Raw genomic sequence first — 22,684 nt, 5'->3', positions numbered from 1 at the left:
ACTATATCATACAAAAATTCCACAAGAAATTAAACTAAGGTAACTATCCATTTTCAATGGTTAACATTTTTAATTTTACATTGAATCGTAACAAAAAATTGGTATGTTTTTTATAACACTTATAAAAGAAAAATTCATTTTATATCACTTATAAAAGAAAAATTCATATAACACTTATAAAAGAAAACTTCATTTTATAAAAATTATTAATACGTAACATTATCAAAAGAATAATTTTCTTGTATAGTATTTTAATTGGGTTTTACACTTAATAATTGGCTACCTTTTTACACTGGGAGTTAAGCGTGCTTATAAGTCAGTTTTTAATGATTAACAAATGAAGGTTATAATAAATAATATAGTTTTAATGCAATCGTTTTATCAAATGTCCTTGTACATTTATTTACTTTTATATAAAACTATACGTTACAGGCCAACCTATATGCTTTTAACTAGGTTAAGATCAAATGAAGTCACAATTTATAATTATTTTTATAAAAGATTTGATTTTTTAAATTTCAGATCAAATATAAAGTAGTTTTATATTGAATTTTGTATGCATTTTGGGATTTTTGTCTTTTTTTAGATTATTACTGTTTATGGAAAACTTTTATCTATACTTTATTTTTATTTTACTTTAAAAATTAATAAGTTACTTTATCCTTATTTTACTTAAAAACAACAAAATATTTAATCTTATTAATTATATTAAATAACCTGTCTTCTCTTTGAAAGGTGCATTGGTGGTCTATGTAAAGAAAATAGATGGGCAGATCGCGAAGTCTAAATAAAAATATAAACAAATTATAGTTTTACAATAAAGCCAATTTTTCCGGCAAATTCCATTTTTGCAAAAAATAAAATTTATTTCCCCCCCAACAAAACATTAAAATTATAACTTAACTTTAACAAACAAAATGACTAAACTCATCACTAGTTTGTTAAATATTTTTAGTTTCCATAAATATTTAAATTTGTATTTTTTGTTTACTTTTGCTAAAATTAAAAAACATTGAATATAACTTAACCAAAATATATTATCAACAAGTTTCACTGCACCACAGTATTATTATTAAATCACGAAACCCCTTTTTGTTAAAAAAAATTGAATTAAATTTAGTAATAAACATTATGCAAACACTTTTTTCAAGAAGCCTTGCATAAAGTTAAAAAACAAAACTTTGCTAAAGTAATTGAGCATTGTAACTATATCATACAAGAAATTTAAATTAATCAGAGTGTTTAATGGTAGTGCTTGTGGTTGATAATTAAAACTTAAGTAATAGGAATAAAATTCCTCATTAAAAATTTTAGGTAATTAAAGAGAATAAGTAGCCATGTAATAAAAAAAAATTATTAATACTGAATATTATCAAAAGAATACTTTTCTTGTATAGTAAATTAATTGGGTTAGAGTTAGGGTTATTTTGCTAGTAAAATTTTATTTATTTTAAATTTTTTATTTAATTAGGCGGTATTTATTACAAGTAATATTAATAAACCTACTGAAGATTTAGGGTCAGCAGTTTTTTTAGCAAATTCTTTTTTCCACTTTGTGGGTTGAGTTGTTTTAGTTTCGTCCAACTTTTTTATTGTCTTTGAATCCTACACAACATAAAAAAACAGAATATAACATTTTTAAAATAAATTTAAATGGACAAGTAATTTTTCATACAAAAATTTGTAATGTTTATAATGCCATAAAAGAGCCCAGTTTTAAAACTATTACACCATGTCTTTCTTTAATAAATTTATTTTGCAATTAACATAAAACTCACAGAAGCTTCAGGTTCAGATGTTTTTTGACTAAATTCCTTTCTTTGCTTTATCGGTTCAGTTGTTCCAGCTTCATCCAAAATTTTACCCTTTAAAGTACCTGGAACATTTTCGTCCAAGTCCTGCAAAATTATAAAATTTGATTAACATTTTAACACACTTTGTTAATTAAAATTATTTAAAATAAGCTGTTGTTGTTGCATGATGTATATTTACACAATAACTCATGCGAGCTTGTACTACGGGGTAGTACTAAAATATGGAATGTGGGAAGTTGGAGGTGCAGTAAATATCGAAGCCATTTGTAAATGTTAACAAAAAATCGCTTATTGCAGAAAGGGAAGAAATTTACTACCCTTCCCTAATCTTCCATTGCGTCTCATGTTCGATTTTGACCTTTAAAGTCAATTCCTCATCATCCCTTAGCTCTTAAAGTAAATACTGCATTCACCCCACAGTAAAGTACAAAAATTCCTTCCATTCCGCATTCCGCAAATTTTTGCTAACGTTTACATACGGTCCCGCATTCCATACTTTGGTATTGTCCGTATTAAGTTACATTTAAAACAGCACAGAAAAATTAGTTTTTAAAAAAAACTTTATTTTAAAATTAATTTATATAAAATTTTAATTAAGAATCAACTTACATCCATGATTTAAGAAGCTATTCGTTCGTCGACTGATATACTTTAAGGTTTTTCTCAATGAAAATCAAAGATATTTTAAGTTAAATTTTCTAACAACCAAACTCCTGTTACCTAGATAAACTTATAAAGATAAAAAATAAAATATTGTTGGAATGGTAACCAGACACTTCGGCCCCCGGACACTTCGGCCCCCGGACACTTCGGCCAAGACACTTCGGCCAAAATTTTTTTTTTAAAACAGCGGGGATTTTGCATTTTAATTACCGCGAGAAATTTTATTTTTGCGTAGATATATACAGTTTTTTAGACAATATTTGAAACAAAATAAGCAGTAAATTAATATTTTTTTTTAATAATAATATGCAAGAACATGTTATCTTTCTTTTGGTGTGTCAATTTTTTAATTTTACAAACTAAAACCTATAAAAAACTAATTTTAAAAGCGCGCGCTTTTAGGTGACGGAGGACAATGCATAATGATATCTCGTATTTTGCCAAATAGTGCCGCCTTTCCAAACAATATTTGAAAAAAATAGAGCGTTATTTTTTTATTTTTTACACTGAAGATTATGCATAAATATGTTATCTTTCTTTTCCCGTGTCAATTTTTTAATTTTACAAACTAAAACCTATAAAAAACTAATTTTGAAAGCGCGCGCTTTTAGGTGACGGAACACAATGCATAATGATATCTTGTATTTTGCCAAATAGTGCCGTCTTTCTAAACGATATTTGAAGAAAATAGATCATTAATTAATCATTTTTTAAACTGAAGAATGTGCATAAATATGTTATTAGTTATTGCCCGTGTTAATGTATATAAATTGATATACTAAAACACAAAGAATAAAACGTTTAAAAAGTTGCCAAAAGATTTGTCCTTCAAAAAAACGGCGGGGAGTCGGCGATGAAATTCCCGTGTATAAAGTCAGCGTAAGACCATAGTTTACCGATATTCAAAATAAAATTTTGCATAAAATACAGTATATATAAAAGTTTTTATTGGTTGTTACGTTAATGACATATGTTAGTCATAAAATTTTGCAGGCCAAAAGCACCCATCTTTCTTTCATTTTCAAAAAGGTTTTTGAAACAAAAATCTTTAAAAAAATAAATATTCCAAAAACCAACATATGTCATTAACGTAACAACCAATAAAAACTTTTATATATACTGTACTTTATGCAAAATTTTATTTTGAATATCGGTAAAATATGGTCTTACGCTGACTTTATACACGGGAATTTCATCGCCGACTCCCCGCCGTTTTTTTGCAGGACAAATCTTTTGGCAACTCTTTAAACGTTTTATTCTTTGTGTTTTAGTTTATGAATTTATATACATTAACACGGACAATAACTAATAACATATTTATGCACATTCCTCAGTATAAAAAATGATTAATTAATGATCTATTTTCTTTAAATATCGTTTAGAAAGACGGACCCCATTTCGCAAAATACGTGATATCATAATGCATCGTCTTGTGTCACCTAAAAGCGCGCGCTTTCAAAATTAGTTTTTTATAGGTTTTAGTTTGTAAAATTAAAAAAATGACACGGGAAAAGAAAGATAACATATTTATGCATAATCCTTAGTGTAAAAAATGAAAAATTAACGCTCTATTTTCTTCAAATATTGTTTGGAAAGGCGGCACTATTTGGCAAAATACGAGATATCATTATGCATTGTCCACCGTCACCTAAAAGCGCGCGCTTTCAAAATTAGTTTTTTATAGGTTTTAGTTTGTAAAATTAAAAAATTGACACGCAAAAAGAAAGATAACATGTTCTTGCACATTATTATTTAAAAAAAATATTAATTTACTGCTTATTTTGTTTCAAATACTGTCTAAAAAACTGTATATAACTACGCGAAAATAAAATTTCTCGCGGTAATTAAATTGCTAAATCCCCGCTGTTTTGAAAAAAAATTTTGGCCGAAGTGTCTGGCATTCGTTGGAATTATTTCAATTAAAAAACAATCATCAGATCAATCGTAGGCGTTGTGTTTGTCTAACTACTACGGTTATTACATAATAATACAATTATTTAAGACAAACAAAAACTATTATTCTTTCTATATAACGTCACAAAGTTTAATTAATATCTAACTTTCAATTCTGACATCACTAAGTTCCTGTTTATGACGTTTTACAACTATTTGTTTTGGCGTGTCTCCAGTAACCGATTTGTGACAGAATTTAAAACCTCTGTTTTTCATAGAAATAAATAATAATATCGAACTTAGATTTTAATTAACTTAATATAATTAACGTAACAAATAAAAAATCTTAACAATTTTTTATTATCTTAACCTAATGTTCGATAAATAGTTTGCCAATAGGTTTGACTCTTCAGGAATTCACATCATTTATATTGACTTAGATGCTACAACGTGGAATCGCATAGGCACCTGTAGAGGCTGTAGTAAAGCAAGTGTTTCGATTATTGCACTATGCTGACGGTTAACTTTATATAACTCTATTAATTTAGGTACGAAGTATCGCATTAATGGGTTGCTACCAGTTGTTTGGTGAAATCTAAATGTTATTTAAGTTTAATAATAGCGACGGCTGGTTAAACCCTTTAATAACCTTCTATATTTCGTTAATAAGGCAAAATAGAGCATATTAATAATGGGTGTTGTTCTACCCTATCACAATTAAATTCATTCTTTTCTAATTATAGTTGAAAAACCAGATTATTTATTTCTTATTACTTATTCAAATAGACTTATTCAAATAGAATATAAATAACATGCATTAATTAAATAACAAAACATATAAGGTAGCATGCACTAATAGAAATAGGTCTAACCCCTAGCAAGCACAAACTATAATGAACTAATTGTTAAACACAAAACACAAAAGAGAACCTAATAGAGAAAGGGAAAAAATCACTGAACCAAATAGAAGAGAACTACAATAGCATACATAAACAAAAGCATAACTTAACATTAAGTTACTACAAGAAAAACTTTCAATCTACAAAAGATAACACAAAATAAACATACAAAATATATTCTTAACAAAAGTTTTTAAAACAAAATTACCTTCAAAATCTATTAAAACATGCAAAATTTTAAGTTCTAAAAACTAACAAAAATCTATCAGTGCAAATACAAAAAAACGTTAATATAAAATGTTTACAAAAATGTATGCAACTATTTTAATAAGCACAACTTTGCCGTAAAAAAAATTCAATAAATAGGGGCATAAGTTTGATTATACGAAAAGAAACCTCAAAAAGACAAGGTCCAAAAATCTCATAAAATTACCAAAAGGCAAGGCCTAAAATCCTAGGAAATAAAAAACACCCAAAACACAAAGCGGAAAATCTAACAAAAAAAACAACTAAAAAAAGCAATGCATACAATCCTAAAAAATTAACTAAAAAAAGCAAGTCATAAAATTTCTCTTATAGCAAGATTAAAGGCAACAAAAACATGTTATAAGTGCTATGAGTAAAATATAAAAATATAAAGAAAGGTGTTAAATTTACCTGGAGCATAGTTGCTTACAAAAGTTAATTAAAAAAAGGTAAAATTTAATAAAAATTTGACATAACTGTAAAATTTGCTGTTAAATTGCATAATGTTTTGGTATAAAAGATAATAGATAAAAATAGGGGCAATTATAAGGCAAAAATAAGGGTGTTTAAGTTAAATGAAATATAATAATATCATTTTTAATCAAATGCGAGTCAATTTTCAATAAGAAAATTAAGAAAAAATAATTAAAAAGGCACCTTAAAATAAAAATTATAAATTATTATTTTTCGCTTAACATTTCTTTAACATCACTTGCTGGTACATTGGAACCCGGGTTTATGTTGACTTGTTGAACCTTGTCAGCTAACATGTTTGAACCTTCAATCTTGTTTCCCATAATTTTGTGGCCTTTAAATATAAATTTAAAGTGAATTAATAATCTGCATCACATTCTACACATTTGTTTAACCAAAATTAAAAACAACAATACAAAGATAAAAATATGCAAAAAAGTAGACCCAAAACATATTTTTTATAACATATATTGGACAACCTGATGTCCCAGCTATTTCTGAAGATACTTTTGCATGGTCTCCATGAAAGTTGTAAATTTGCTGCTGTACTGCACTTTGATGACTCTCTAAACATTTACAAAAAGGTTAAAACAAACCAAAATACAATTTGCTTTGTTGTTAAGTTATACTATAACACCTGTAATATTTACTTTCAGCAAAAGCCTTGATTTAATGACAAACCTGATGGTTGTATGGAAATTATAGGAAATTGAAATTGACCATCTTCAACTTCTTCCGTCGTAAGATTTTTGACTGAGTAAGTAAATACTTTTCCTGAAAGATTTCTATTTTCGAATCCCGGTTTGGAATTAAATGTGATAAGATCAGATTTATTTACTGTGCTGTTGTACTTCTTTGCAAAAAGTTCCGAATCTTGATCAAGAATTTGGAACAACACTTTGTCTTTTTGTCTGAGATTTTTATGCAAAATTTAATAAATTAGTATAAAATGCTGTAAAACTATGTTAAATTGAAATATAAATAAGATTACCTTATTGGAGAATCTATAATAAAAACTCTTTTTTCATTTGATTTAAAGCGACCTTCTGTGTCCATAACAAACAAAGTCAAATTACAATTTGGTGGTTCATGGTAACAATCGAATATTTGTCGTTTTTCTGGATTACTAAGATATTGATTTATTCCAAATATCCAAGTTGTTATGATTTGAAACCTTTAAATTAAATTAAAGAAATTAGGTGAAAATTAATAACAGAATAAGATGTTTAATATTTACCAAGATAAATGATCAACTTGAAACTGAATTGACCGAGAATCTTCTAAAATAACCTCAGCAAGATCTTTCCAAACTATTCTATCTTCACTTACTTGAGGCTAAACAAAATGCAAAGAAATATAACTTTGTAGTCCTTACCTTTTGTTTGTTGCGACAGAAAAATTTAAATAGACAGAAAAATTTAAATTTAGTCAAACTAATTTGTTTCTTTTGTGCCAAATGCTAATAGAAACAGAGCCTAATAGCCAAAAAATCAAAACTGTTTTAAAATGGTTTTTACTTAAAGCAAGTTGCTCATAAATATTTGACAAGATTTTACTTTAAAGTTCTGTATCATTTAAGTTTTGTTCAGCATTCTTAAAACAAATTTCCAAACGAATTAATTACCATAACAAAACAGGTTCCAGTTGTTGAGTAAAATGGGGTGGAAAGAGATATTGTGACTGAAACCTTAAACTTTAATCCATGTGGCAAGCATGCAAATTGTGGAGTCAACAAATATGTTGGGTTTTCCTAATAAAAAATTAGTACTGTACATGAGTTATTGGTAATCAATCAATAATAATGAAATTGTTTTGCTTTTACTTTAAAACAAACATAGGTACAAAATATGTAAAATTATTGTTAATTTAAAAAAATAAATAAAAATTAAATTAAAAAAATAATTTGTTAAGGCAATTACCTTGGTGGGAAAAGTAATATCATTACAATAAACAACATGGACAGTAATTTGAACATCCTCATCAAGTGCACCTTCAGGAATATCAATGTAACATCCTGATACTTCAACTCTGCCTCCTTTTACACCAATCACCTTGCTTACAGTGTCTTAAAAACAATATAATACATTTTGATCTTAGTTTATCAAAAAAAAACTGTAAACAATCAATAAAAACCCAAATTAACGAAATTGATTAAATCAATAAAACTAAAGATAAAAATTAAATAAAGTATTATGGCAAACTTACCAGATATGTCCTCATATATAACTTCAATTCCTGATGCAGTTAAATCTTCAGCCTTTAAACAACAAAAAAACATTTAAATCATACTTGAATTTTTCAATAATTTAGTTAATAATTTTACACATAAAAGCACCTAGTTTCTTAATTACCTGGTTAGTTTTTAGTGTTACCGGTCCGGTTAATGATTGATCAGATTGATCTTGTGCAATGGAATATTCTTCTGGCAAACCAAAAACTCCTTGTATTTTAGTAGTCAGTAAATTTAGCTGTATAAAATATTATATAACACATATCACATTTCTCATAACATTATTTAGAAATGCCAAATTGTGTCAAAAACCTAAAAATCATAAAATTAAGCTACAGTATACAAAACATATTTACAAACCTTTGCATTCTTATATCTTGCAACTCTCAACAATTCTCTTCCTTCAAAATCAACTTCACAACCGTCCAGATATAATAATACAATTTTGTGCAAACAATCACACAGCTTTGTGATGTCATCAAGTGAGAGTTTGTTGTAAATTAGGTTAATATTTTCAACCTAATATTAAGTAAATAGTAAAACTGTTTTATTACAAGTACTTACTAAATAAACCAATTCTATAAAATAAAGAATTGTTTAAAACTAATTTTTTTTAATGTCTTAACTAATTTAAAAAAAAATTTTACAAGAAAAAAAAAATAATCATTTACCTTTATGTTTGATTTTTCTTTTATTATTGGAAGAACTTGGTGAGTAAACATTGCTAAACTGCCATTTTTAAAAGTTGGATGACGTACATCTAACTCCAATGGTGTAATTGAAAGTTGAAGGATTTCAACGAGACTTGTAAGATCATTGGGATAAATATCACCACCGACATGAACTTTTAAAGGTAAATGTTCAATAACCCAATCTGCAAGTTCTCTTCCATATTCTTTTGTTAATTCATATAAAGTAACAAGATTTAGTGAATACTCTTGCTCTAAATAATAACTAAGGTAGTTAAACAAAATATTTCTCTTTGGTGCTATATCAGTTTCTAAACCCAACATCTTCTTTACCTTCTTTGAGTTTTGTTCATTACACAAACCATAAAGAAATTTGCACACATTCAACTTGAAAGTTTGTGTTTTTAAATCTTCCAATAACCAGGTAAATGTGGATTCAAATTCATCCATGGAAAGATGCTGAATCATGTAAACTGCACAGAGAAAGTCTTGCCAATCTAAATTTGAATATTTCATGTGTTCTACCCCTTTAAATAGGTTTTGTCTAGTTTTAGCATTTTTAAATTCTTCGAATCTTTTCCAGTGATCAACTTTTTCAGGTCCAAAGTTTTCAAATACAATTTCTTTTTCCATTATTCCGTTGTAGGCTAGTTTAGTCAACTTGGTCAACTCTTCACTGCTAGTCTGCCCAGATTTAAAGCAGTCTTGGATAAATGTCAACATTTTACATGTCATTGTTGTGGTTACAGAAGGATCATCAGCTTTATTTGCCTGAATAAAATAATCAGATTTTATTTCTGCAGTTTTAAGACATAAAATTGAATTTCTACTTAAATTTTGACAAGAAAGTTAAATTGAACTTTAATAAGTAAGTAAGGCACCTTCGAGTAATTTATTATCTGCTGTGTTGTTATGGTTAATATTAATATCATGATGTTGCACACTGTATTTTTTATTACTAATAATGTAAGTTAATTAGCTTTTTGTTCTTTTTGTTAAAATCTTGGGTTTAAACCCTATTACATTTCAAATATTTAATATAATAAATGTAAAGTGGTATAAACATAAAAGTTGTAAATAAACTGGTAAACTGGTAAATTATTGTTCCATACTCTCTCTCTACATAGAAGTTCAGCAAAATTTTATATTACCTGAGTAGATGTTAGTTTGACTATATCTGTAGTTAGTTGATCAGATGGTTCTTGTAGGTTTAAATAATATTCAGGTAAACCATAAACACCTCCAATCTCAGTTTTCTAAAAAAAATTAGCATTTTAATAACATTAATCTTTTATGTTATAAGTTACATGTCATTCCAAAATAAGTTTTATCAGCATACGTTTAATAAATTAAATGAAATTTAGCACAAAAATAGTTATTTAAAGCTAATAGTAAATTCAAAATAAATAAGGTTTTTGTAAAATTGAATTATTTTGCATTAAGTTTGTTTACATATTTACAAACCTTTGCATTCTTATTTCTTGCAACTCTTAGTAATTTTCGTCCTTCTGAATCAATATCACAACCAACAAGCCATAACACTTTAATTTTGTGCAAACAATCACACAGCTTTGTGATGTCATAAAGTGAGAGTTTGTTGAATAAAAGGTTAATGGAATGAACCTAATATTTAATAATTTATTTAAAACAGAGAGTTACAATAAATATCAGTTTTTTCATTTTTAAATATTTTAACGAATTTATTTATATTTAAACAAATACTTAAAATACAAAACTCTATTTACATTAATAATTTTCCTAAAACACATTTAAATAACAGAGTTTAATTGAACTTCCAATGCTACAAGCAATAAAAAATTATTGTTTACCTTTATGTTTGATTTTTCTTTTATTATTGGAAGAACTTGGTGAGTAAACATTGTTAAACTGCCATCCTTAAAATTTGGACACACACGTAACTGAACTGGTTTGATTGAACTTTGTAATTTGTCAACAAGTTTATCAACATCTTTCGGATAAACATTTTCTTTAATTAGAATCTATAAAAGTATAACATGTTAGTAATATATTTTGTAATAATTAGTTTAATACTTTTAACAAATTTAATTTTTACTAGTTAGCTAGCTTAAATATAGATTTATAAACAAAGACATTTGTATAAATTTAGGAAATATATAAACAAATAATATAATTCTAAGGGGGTAAATTTGAACCACATGTTGTTGCAATAATTAAATGCAAGTCTAAAAAAAATTAGTATATACATTATACTAGTGGTCACAACCACCAGGCCCAGGCCCAGTGCCAGTTTGTCAACTGTTTGTTACCGGGCCATATACTTTTTCGAGTTAAAATGCTTTACAACAGAAAGGTGATTATTTTTTGATTTGTAAGCTTATTTTGTCTTTAAAACATTCAAAACTGTTAATCATCGATTTGATATAGAAATTAATTGCTTTAAACTTTATACATTTTTATTGGTGAATATTTGGATTTTTTAAAGGCTGTTTTGCAAAAAAATATTCAGTTTTAAATTGTTTCGTAATGCGAAATAGGTTGCTGACCCCTGCTCTATACGAAGTTTTAATTGTTTACATTTTTTTAATTGGTGTTGTTAATTAAAGTTGTGTTTTTCAATATTAAAAGTATTACAATTCTATTCAGGTAGTTTGTGTACAAAGTTTAAACGTTGCCTTGTAAAACAAAGAAAATTAACTTCAGACTTAGAAACACAACTTAACTAATAAGGACAAAATACCTGATAATTTCTAAACAAAAAAACTTATGTAATTTCATACAATCATAAATTACAACATGAAACTACACTGAGGAAATTATATATAATTTAATTTTACTTTAAATAATAACAAGAATTTGTTTTAATTTGTACAATAATTAAAACCATTTCATTTTTAATGTAATTTAAATAAAAAAAATTCATTAACTGCTTACCTCATCTTCACTTTTACTTGAAATTTCAGCCAAATCATGAAAAAAATGTGAAGAAATCTGTTTAATGAATAACAAAAATATCAACACGGTAAATAAAGATAATGTTAGAAATTTTTTTGCATAATATTATTTTGCCAAATTTCATTCTATATTGGGAACCCTTGTACATTTCTAATCAGCAAAATTTAAAAACTAGTTTATCAGTTTTAAAAATAATGGAAAAGTTTATGTAAATTGAAGGTATGTTATAATGTGAAGTGTAATGACTTGTTTTTGGTTGCGACTCTTGCGGCTTTTGTCTACTTAATTTAAATATAATTTTATAGTTGTACAAACAATGGTTTTAAACCCCTTACAACACAAATGTAAGGGGTTAAAATGAAGGGGTTCACATGTAAGGGGTTAAAATGTAAGGGGTTCAAATGTAAGGGGTTCAAATGAAGGGGTTCAAATGTAAGGTGTTCAAATGAAGGGATTCAAATGTAGGGGGTTCAAATGTAAGGGGTTCAAATGTAAGGGGTTCAAATGTAAGGGGTTTCATTGTAAGGGGTTCAAATGAAGGGGTTTAAATGTAAGGTGTTCAAATGAAGGGATTCAAATGTAGGGGGTTCAAATGTAAGGGGTTCAAATGTAAGGGGTTCAAATGTAAAGGGTTCAAATGAAGGGGTTCACATGTAAGAGCTTCAAATGAAGGGGTTCAAATGTAAGGTGTTCAGATAAAAGGGGTTCAAATGTAAGGTGTTCAAATAAGAGGTCCAAATGTAAGGGGTTCAAATGTAAGGGATTCAAATGAAGGGGTTCACACATGTAAGGGGTTCAAATGTAAAGGATTCAAATGTAAGGGGTTCAAATGTAAGGTGTTCAAATGAAGGGGTTCAAATGTAAGGGGTTTAAATGTAAAGGGTTCAAATGAAGAGGTTTACATGTAAGGGGTTTACATGTAAGGGGTTTAAATGAAGGGGGTTAAATGTAAGGTGTTCAGATAAAAGGGGTTCAAATGTCTGGCCACCACATTATACTAGTGGTCGCAACCACCAGGCGCAGGTTTGTGAGCTGTACGTTATCGGCCACATTTTTTTTCGAGTTAAAATGCTTTACAACAGAAAGATGATTATTTTTTTATTTGTAAGCTTATTTTGTATTAGAAACATTCAAAAATGCCAATCATCGATTTGATATAGAAATGAATTGCTTTAAATTTGATACATTTTTATTTGTGATGAAGATTTGAATTTTTTAAAGGCTGTTTCGCAAAAAATATTCAGTTTTAAATCGTTTCGCAATGCGAATTAGGTTGCTGACCCCTGCTCTATACGAAGTTTTAATTGTTTACATTTTTTTAATTGGTGTTGTTATTTAAAGTTGTGTTTTTCAATATTTAAAGTATTACAATTTTATTAAAGCAATTTGTGTACAAAACACCTAGTTTAAAAGTTGCCTTGTAAAACAAAAAAAATCAGCTTCAGACTTAGAAACACAATTTAACTACTAAAGACAAAACATCTAATAATTTCTAAAACAAAGAAACCTATGTAATTTAATATAACCATGAATTTCAACATGAAACTACAGTAAAGAAATTATATATATTTTAATTTTACTTTAAATAATAACAAGAATTTGTTTTAATTTATACAATACTTAAAATCATTTCATTTTCAATGTTATTTAAATAAACAAAATTCATTGCTGCTTACCCTATGTTCACTTTCACTTAAAATTTCAGTCAAATCAGAAGAAAACTGTAAAGAAAACTGTTTAATAAATAACAAAAATATCAACACGGTAAATAAAGATAATGTTAGAAATTTTTTTGCATAATATTATTTTGCCAAATTTCATTCTATATTGGGAACCCTTGTACATTTTTAATCAGCAAAATTTAAAAACTAGTTTATCAGTTTTAAAAATAATGGAAAAGTTTATGTAAATTGAAGGTATGTTATATTGTGAAGTGTAATGACTTGTTTTTGGTTGCGACTCTTGCGGCTTTTGTCTACTTAATTAAATTCAAGAATTTTATAGTTGTACAAACAATGGTTTGAGATATAATAACATTTTTTAAAAAGCCATTTAATTTTGGTATTTTTATGAGCTACTAATTGGAGAAATCTAAACACTCAGTGTTATAAAAATAAAATTTTAAAACCGTATTTAAATTACAATCGTTATATTTGAATATTTATGTTTTTTTCAGGGTTCTTATTTTAATTTTGTAGGCTTAAACATTAGATTTTTCCAATTAGTAGCTCATAAAAATACCAAAATTAAATGGCTTTTTAAAAAATGTTATTATATCTCAAATCATTGTTTGTCCAACTATAAAATTCTTGAATTTAATTAATTAAAACAAGTAGAAGGGTGGTTTGTTGTTATTGAGAGTTTAATAATTTATTGTTATAAATATAAAATTTAACACAAAAGTTATTCCAACTTGGATTAATTTTTAAAGTTTGATTTAAATTTTTAATTTACCATGACAAAAAAACTCGATTTATGAAATAACGCCTCTTAAATAAACAAAAAATGTAATTTTAATTAAATTAATTATAAAAACAGGTAAAAAAGTGTAGTACTTACATTAAGTTCCCTTTCACTTGATATTATTTGTATAGGAGAATAGGTCTCATTAACATTGAACTAAATATTAAATATAAATTATATATGATTTGTATAAAAGCTTTTATTATAGTAAATTCTTAAAAAAAAATTTTTATTAGTTAGCTAGCTTAAATATAGATTTATAAACAAAGACATTTGTATAAATTTAGGAAATATATAAACAAATAATATAATTCTAAGGGGGTAAATTTTTAAAACATTCAAAACTGTTAATCATCGATTTGATATAGAAATGAATTGCTTTAAATTTGATACATTTTTATTTGTGATGAAGATTTGAATTTTTTAAAGGCTGTTTCGCAAAAAATATTCAGTTTTAAATCGTTTCGCAATGCGAATTAGGTTGCTGACCCCTGCTCTATACGAAGTTTTAATTGTTTACATTTTTTTAATTGGTGTTGTTATTTAAAGTTGTGTTTTTCAATATTTAAAGTATTACAATTTTATTAAAGCAATTTGTGTACAAAACACCTAGTTTAAAAGTTGCCTTGTAAAACAAAGAAAATCAGCTTCAGACTTAGAAACACAATTTAACTACTAAAGACAAAACATCTAATAATTTCTAAAACAAAGAAACCTATGTAATTCAATATAACCATGAATTTCAACATGTAACTACAGTAAAGAAATTATATATATTTTAATTTTACTTTAAATAATAACAAGAATTTGTTTTAATTTATACAATACTTAAAATCATTTCATTTTCAATGTTATTTAAATAAACAAAATTCATTGCTGCTTACCCTATGTTCACTTTTACTTGAAATTTCAGCCAAATCAGAAGAAAACTGTGAAGAAAACTGTTTAATGAATAACAAAAATATCAACACGGTAAATAAAGATAATGTTAGAAATTTTTTTGCATAATATTATTTTGCCAAATTTCATTCTATATTGGGAACCCTTGTACATTTTTAATCAGCAAAATTTAAAAACTAGTTTATCAGTTTTAAAAATAATGGAAAAGTTTATGTAAATTGAAGGTATGTTATATTGTGAAGTGTAATGACTTGTTTTTGGTTGCGACTCTTGCGGCTTTTGTCTATTTAATTAAATTCAAGAATTTTATAGTTGTACAAACAATGGTTTGAGATATAATAACATTTTTTAAAAAGCCATTTAATTTTGGTATTTTTATGAGCTACTAATTGGAGAAATCTAAACACTCAGTGTTATAAAAATAAAATTTTAAAACCGTATTTAAATTACAATCGTTATATTTGAATATTTATGTTTTTTCAGGGTTCTTATTTTAATTTTGTAGGCTTAAACATTAGATTTTTCCAATTAGTAGCTCATAAAAATACCAAAATTAAATGGCTTTTTAAAAAATGTTATTATATCTCAAATCATTGTTTGTCCAACTATAAAATTCTTGAATTTAATTAATTAAAACAAGTAGAAGGTTGGTTTGTTGTTATTGGGAGTTTAATAATTTATTGTTATAAATATAAAATCTAACACAAAAGTTATTCCAACTTGGATTAATTTTTTAAGCTAAATTTAAATTTTTAATTTACTATGACAAAAAAACTTGATTTATGAAATAACGCCTCTTAAAAAGACAAAGAATATAATTTTAATTAATTTAATTATGACAGAGAGAGTTAAGTGTGCTTATGAGTGGGGAGTTAAGCGTGCTTATGAGTCAGTTTTTAATAATTAGCAAATGAAGGTTGTAATAAATAATATAGTTTTAATATAGTCAATTTATCAAATGTCCTACATTTATTTACATTTAAATAAAGTAATACATCACAAGCCAACCTATATTCTTTTAATGGGGTAAGATCAAACGAAGTCAATATTATAAAACTTCTATAAATTTTTTTTTTAATTTTATATATAGTAAATAAAATAAAGTTTTACATTGCATTTTGTCCGCAAATTGCCTATTAAAAATGCTTATTGGATTAAGCCTTATTGTACCAAATTACTAAATAATTATAAACACTATATACCAGTATACTAATCATACCATACAACAACTCTAACAAAATATTTCAAAAAACATTTCCATGAAATACATATCAACAACTTAGACTAATAACAGAAAATTTTATTAATAAAATAAATTAAATATTTTAATTGGTGTTCTTACCATTTTTTCCCGCTGTATATTTGGTACCTATGTAATAAAAAAAATAATAATTATTTCTTGTATAATATGATAGAGTGTTCCACTTGATTTACATTAGCACTTAGGTGAGCTAGTGAGTCAGTTTTTGATAATTAGCAAAATAAATGTTATCATGAATTACAATGCAGTCATTTCATCAAATGTTCTTGCACATTTACTTACAGAAAAGACATTACAAGCCAACCCATATGCTTTTAAAAGGGTTAGATCACATGAAATCACAATTTATAAACCTTTTTATAGAGATTTGATTATTTTTTAATTTTATAGCAAATAAAAAGTAGTTTTACATTGTCCGCAAATTGCCTATTAAAAATGCTTATTGGATTAAGCCTTATTGTACCTAATTACCAAAGGTGGGCACTAAACCGTTAATGCGTTAATCGTTAATTAACGAAGTTAAATTTTTCGATAAAATTTAACTTTTAAGTTAACTTTAAAAATCGTTAACGGACCTGTTAACTTTCGTTAAATTGTGCTTCCGTTAAATTAAATCCGTTAATTTAATATTTTTACAAGTTTACCATGGTAATATAAAAGTATATATGTTTTATTTTGCCGTTTATTGGGTTTAATCGTTTCAATATTAAAGGATGTATTGACGATGTATTGACTGACGTATAAACGATGTATTGACGACGATGACGATGTATTGAAATTTTAAACGATGCAGTTTTAAAACGTCATTTAAACTTACGTTTGTGTAGTTAAAATATCAACTAAGATAAAAACTTTTTAAAAGGGTCGTTTCTTTGTTTGTTTTATTTAAATTTTAACGTTTATCGATAACTACCGTTACATTTTGTTTAAATTAACTTATTAACGTTAACGAAGTTAATATACTATGTAACGAATTACCACTTAACGAAGTTACTTTCTCGGTTAACTGTGCCCACCTTTGCTAATTACTAAATAAGCATAAACAATATATTCCACTATACTAATCATTCTTTTTTATACTGTACAACACTCTAACAAAATATTTCAAAAAACATTTCCATGAAATACATATATAAGATTAACAACTTACACCAATAACAGAGAATCTTTTTAATAAAATAAATTAAATATTTTAATTAGTGCTCTTACCATTTGTTCCACCCTTATAATTGGAGTAATAGGTTCCTATGTAATAAAAAAAAAATAATAATTATTTCTTGTATAATATTATAGGGTGTTTCACTTGATTTACATTAGCACTTAAGTGGACTAGTGAGTCAGTTTTTAATAATTAGCAAAAAAAAGATTATTATGAATTATAATGCAGTCATTTTTTATAAAATATTTGATTATTTTTAAATTTTATAGTAAATAAAATGTAGTTTAACATTGCATTTTGTATGCAAATTGCCTATTAAAAATGCTTATTAGATTAAGCCTTATTGTATCAAATTACTAAATAAGCATAAACACTATATACCACTATATACCACACTATTCATTCTTCATACTGTACAACACTCTAACAATATATTTCAAAAAACATTTCCATGAAATACATATCAACAACTTAGACCAATAACAGGAAAAAAATGAGCTATGTCTTTAGATAATTTGCCGGAATGTATTGTTTACATAATTAAAATTGTTAGTGTAAACAAAAGCAAGTATGTCGCAAATATAAAAAAACTGCTTTATTTCAATATTAAAAGAGATAAAACATTTCTTAAATAAATTAAAATGTTAACCGTAAATTAAACATAATATTACACCAAGTTTAAAAGTTGCCTTGTAAAACGAAGAAAATTAGCCTCAGACTTAGAAACACAACTTAACTAATAAGGACATCAACAACTTACACCAATAACAAAAAATCTTATTATTAAAATAAATGAAATATCTTTTGGTGTTCTTACCATTATACTTGACATTTCAGGTAATTGAAAAGAATGTTGTACCTATGTAATAAAAAAGAAAATTATTAATAAGTAACATTAGGAAAAATAAATTTTCTTGTAAAATATTATAGGGTATTCACTTGATTTACATTGGCAACATTTTGCAAAAACTTTTAATGATTATTTAATTTAAAAAGAAATGGTGTTACATTATTGACAGTAGTTTAAATTACAATCCAACAATAAGGTAACCCATGTACAAAACACCTAGTTCACAAAGTCACCCTTTATAACAAAGAAGCTAATTTGATCAGCTTTAGAAATACAACTTTACTACTAAAGATAATAGCCCACAAGTACTGACAATTTCTAAACTAGGACACCTATTTGGTTTAATATTGTCATAGAATTCTACCAGAAACTATACTAAGAAAATTATTTAATTGTTTTCATAAAATTTTAAAAATTTATTTTTATCTAAAGTGGTAAAAAAATTTCCAATAATTAAAACAACATCCCAAAAACAAATAATTTATTTTAAAAATAATCTTAGTAATTCAACAATCAAAATATTTTACTTGCTGTCCTTACCTCATCTTCACTTTCACTTGAATTTTCAGACAAATTAGTGGGAGACTGTGAAGGAGTCTATTAAAAATATAATAAAAAATATTAACAATGGTATTTTATATTCATTAAAAAATAATAAGTTTTCAACATAATATTACTTGCCCCATTTTATTTGATATTACCTTTTTACAGGCACTTAAGCCATAACAAACATAAAATGACCCAATATAATCAGTTTTACAATTATGAATATAACTATGGGTACCTAAAAACTATACAAGATCGAATGGATCGAATGTATATCAAATGGTTATTAAATGGGTACTAAAGGGACCAACAGAATCGCATAAATTAAACCCTAACCCCAACTTTAACCCATTCAGAATAACCGTAATACATTCGATTCATTCGGTGTATTTAATTTCTTTGATCCATTTAATTCTGTATATTTGCTGGGTATACAACCATGTTTACAGTTGAAAATGGTTTAATAATAAAACAACTCAAAAATAAGAGAGTTAAAGTCCATAATAATATTAAAAATACTTGATTTACAATTTAAACACCAGTTCTTTACAAAGGTATATTAATCATCAGTTAGATATTTATAATTCCATGATTATAATAACTATCATAATAGCTTAAAAATACTTAATTTAAGTTGATAAAAACGCTGACTCCCCACCGTTTTTTGCAGGACAAATCTTCTGGCAACTCTTTAAACGTTTCATTCTTTGTGTTTTAGTTTATGAATTTATATACATTAACACGGACAATAACTAATAACATATTTATGCACATTCCTCAGTATAAAAATGATTAATTAATGATCGATTTTTTTCAAATATCGTTTAGAAAGACGGCCCTTATTTTGCAAAATACATGATATCATATTGCATCATCTTGTGTCACCTAAAAGCGCGCGCTTTCAAAATTTCAAATAGGTTTAGATAACATTTTGCAAACACTTTTAAAGATTATTTAATTTAAAAAGAAATAGTGTTACATTATTGAGAGTAGTTTAAATTATAATCCAACAATAAGTTAACCCGTGTACAAAACATGTAGTTCACAAAATCACCCTTTATAACAAAGAAGCTAATTTGATCGGCTTTAGAAATACAACTTTACTAATAAAGACAATAACCCACAAGTCCTGACAATATCTAAACAATGACACCTATGTGGAAATTTTATTTTTATCTAAAGTGGTAAAAAAATTTCCAATAATTAAAACAACACCCCAAAAACAAATAATTTATTTTAAAAATAATCTTAGTAATTCAACAATCAAAATATTTTAATTGCTGTCCTTACCTTATCTTCGCTTTCAAATGGATTTTCTGACAAATTAGTGGAAGACTGTGGGGGATTCTATTAAAAATAAAATAAAAATATTAACAATGGTATTTTATACTCATTAAAAAAATAATAAGTTTTCAACATAATATTACTTGCCCTATTTTATTTGATATTACCTTTTTACATAGGCACTTCAGCAACAACAAAAATAAAATGACCCAATATAATCAGTTTTACAATCATGAATATAACTATGGGTACCTATAAACTATACAAGATCGATCGAATGTGTATCAAATGGTTATTAAATGGGTACTAAAGGGACCAACAGAATCGCATAAATTAAACCCTAACCCCAACTTTCATCCATTCAGAATAACCGTAATACATTCGATCCATTCAATTTCTTTGATCCATTCGACCGTGTTTATTTTATAGGTACCGTATAATTATACAAAAACAGTTGAACAATATACAAACTATTAGTAAGCTTTAAAACTTACATTTTTAAATAAAAATTAAAGTACTCTACTAGAAGTATACAACTATGTTTACAGTTGAAAATGGTTTAATAATAAAACAATTTAGATATAAGAGAGTCGAAGTAAGAAATTTTACTGGAGCATCTTTGTTTTAATCCATAATAATATTAAAAATACTTGATTTACAATTTAAACACCAGTTCTTTACAAAGGTATATTAATCATCAGTTAGATATTTATAATTCCATGATTATAATAACTATCATAATAGCTTAAAAATACTTAATTTAAGTTGATAAAAAAACATAAATTTAGTGTTTAACTTACATCCATGATTTACGGAGCTGGTAGTCAATGTACTTTAAGTTTATGTTGTTGAATTAACTAAAATTACATTAATGTCCCAAGAATTATAAAGTTCCTGTATGAAAAAGCTTGTTTTAATAAATGAAAAAAATATAATCATATGTAAAATTTGACAAAATTTTGTAGAATGTAGAACAGAATCTTTTTTTGGAAATATCTTTATCCTCAATATGGAAAGGTAGACGTCACGACCTAAACATAGAGTAACATTTGTTACCCCCGCCTAGTTTTAAGTTGACCCTGGCAGTTTGAGATGTTATTAATTAAAATTGCCTGGCAATTAAGCTATTAAATGATTGCCAGCTTAGCAGAAGTTCATACCGTTTATAGCATCTTACCTAAGAGCATTACGGCATGAGAGCATTGGGGATTGAACCCAGGGCCTCAAGTTGTGTAGAAAGTGTTCTGACCATTACACGAAGCTTTGTACATTGCTGAAAAATATTAAAAGTGAAAAATTCAGTATTAACTTATAATGCTGATAAATGAAGCAGGATTAATTTTTAAAAATTATCAAAACTCTGCCTTTTATGCATATTTTTGGTAACAATTACATTAACGGACCCACTATGTCACTTATTTTGCAGTTTAATGTCAGCTTTTAGCACTATCCCACACCTAGCACCTTAGCTCTATCCCCTTTGTATATGTGTGTAACTGTCTGATGATAAAATTGTTAAAAAAACAAAAATCGTGTTTTTATGATAAACAAACATATAACTAACTATTCAAACTTTTCCGCTTCACTCGTTACCATAACAACAATCTAAGTTTAGCAGTTACGCAAACCTAAACTCAAAAACTCGCTCAACTGCGAGAATCCTGCCCAGATAATGTCGACTTTCTGCGTGTAATCCTCAAAAAAATTCTATATCAACATCGCTACAGCATTTGCGCGTAGCCTAGCTAAGTGTAAACGACCTTTTAACTTACAAGCCTACACAAAAGTAAAAATATTTCAAATATCGATGACGAATTTATCAACCTACGTAGTGTAAAAAAGTTTTTCCACTTTTTTATGGTACACAGAGTCGAATTTTTGTTCGCACTAAATAATCTTCTTTATCCTCAAGGTCTAAAATTTACCCTGCGAAAAAGCTAAGAATTAAAATAACTTAATTTTTTACACAATAACCAAAAAATATCCCATTTTACTGTTTGAAGTCTATGCACATATATATCCATATACATTGTTTAACTACTACAAAAGAAAAATCAAAATTCCAAAAAAATAAGCAAAAAAGGGCAGTAACATTAAAACAATGATTAAATTACAAATAAGATGTTAAAAAACATGGTCAAGTTATATTATTTGTACTTTGCATTAACCTCTTGTATTTTAAGCGTTACATTTAGGCAATTACTACATATAGGCACTGATATCACTGATATCACTGCATACCACACATCAATAATTACTAGCAATTCTTAATTAAAGTCACTTTAACATTGCCCAATTAGAAAATAAAAAAATATATATGATAAAATAAATTAAAAGACAGTGCAATTAAAAAATAGAATATGAAGAACTGATTTAATC

The 22,684-nt window shown here is 26.4% G+C and overlaps 1 protein-coding gene across 2 annotated transcripts; it reads right to left on the bottom strand.

Annotated features, from left to right (window-relative positions):
- Positions 1 to 5,487: 5,487 nt before the first annotated feature.
- LOC145759336 (uncharacterized) lies at positions 5,488 to 21,615 on the bottom strand. Of its 2 annotated transcripts, none has more exons than XM_082573141.1 (25): positions 21,483 to 21,615; positions 21,106 to 21,199; positions 20,312 to 20,368; positions 19,016 to 19,072; positions 18,443 to 18,484; positions 17,676 to 17,711; positions 16,548 to 16,574; positions 15,190 to 15,246; positions 14,402 to 14,461; positions 13,519 to 13,563; positions 11,822 to 11,878; positions 10,738 to 10,908; positions 10,373 to 10,531; positions 10,060 to 10,164; positions 8,891 to 9,679; positions 8,580 to 8,738; positions 8,341 to 8,457; positions 8,195 to 8,246; positions 7,909 to 8,054; positions 7,614 to 7,739; positions 7,227 to 7,324; positions 6,981 to 7,163; positions 6,671 to 6,900; positions 6,469 to 6,555; positions 5,488 to 6,323 (listed from the first exon to the last, which is right to left on the bottom strand). In XM_082573141.1, the coding sequence occupies exons 2-25, from the start codon at positions 21,109 to 21,111 to the stop codon at positions 6,196 to 6,198; spliced, it is 2,994 nt and encodes a 997-aa protein (XP_082429267.1). In that variant the 5' UTR covers positions 21,112 to 21,199; positions 21,483 to 21,615; the 3' UTR covers positions 5,488 to 6,195. The 2 variants fall into 2 exon arrangements, with proteins under 2 accessions (XP_082429267.1, XP_082429268.1); XM_082573142.1 differs by having other exon boundaries at positions 15,190 to 15,234.
- Positions 21,616 to 22,684: the final 1,069 nt, after the last annotated feature.

The sequence above is a fragment of the Corella eumyota genome, chromosome 7 (genome assembly GCF_963082875.1).
Source record: "Corella eumyota chromosome 7, kaCorEumy4.1, whole genome shotgun sequence".
Taxonomy (NCBI): domain Eukaryota; kingdom Metazoa; phylum Chordata; class Ascidiacea; order Phlebobranchia; family Corellidae; genus Corella; species Corella eumyota.
This window is presented reverse-complemented; position numbering and strand designations above follow the sequence as displayed.

Excerpts from the sequence above, each read along its gene's own strand:
- LOC145759336 (XM_082573141.1), bottom strand. Across the intron at positions 18,485-19,015 it reads CAAGTGAAAGTGAAGATGAG|GTACAACATTCTTTTCAATT; the intron begins GTAAGGACAGCA and ends TTTATTACATAG. Across the intron at positions 8,739-8,890 it reads AAGAAAAATCAAACATAAAG|GTTGAAAATATTAACCTAAT; the intron begins GTAAATGATTAT and ends ACTTAATATTAG.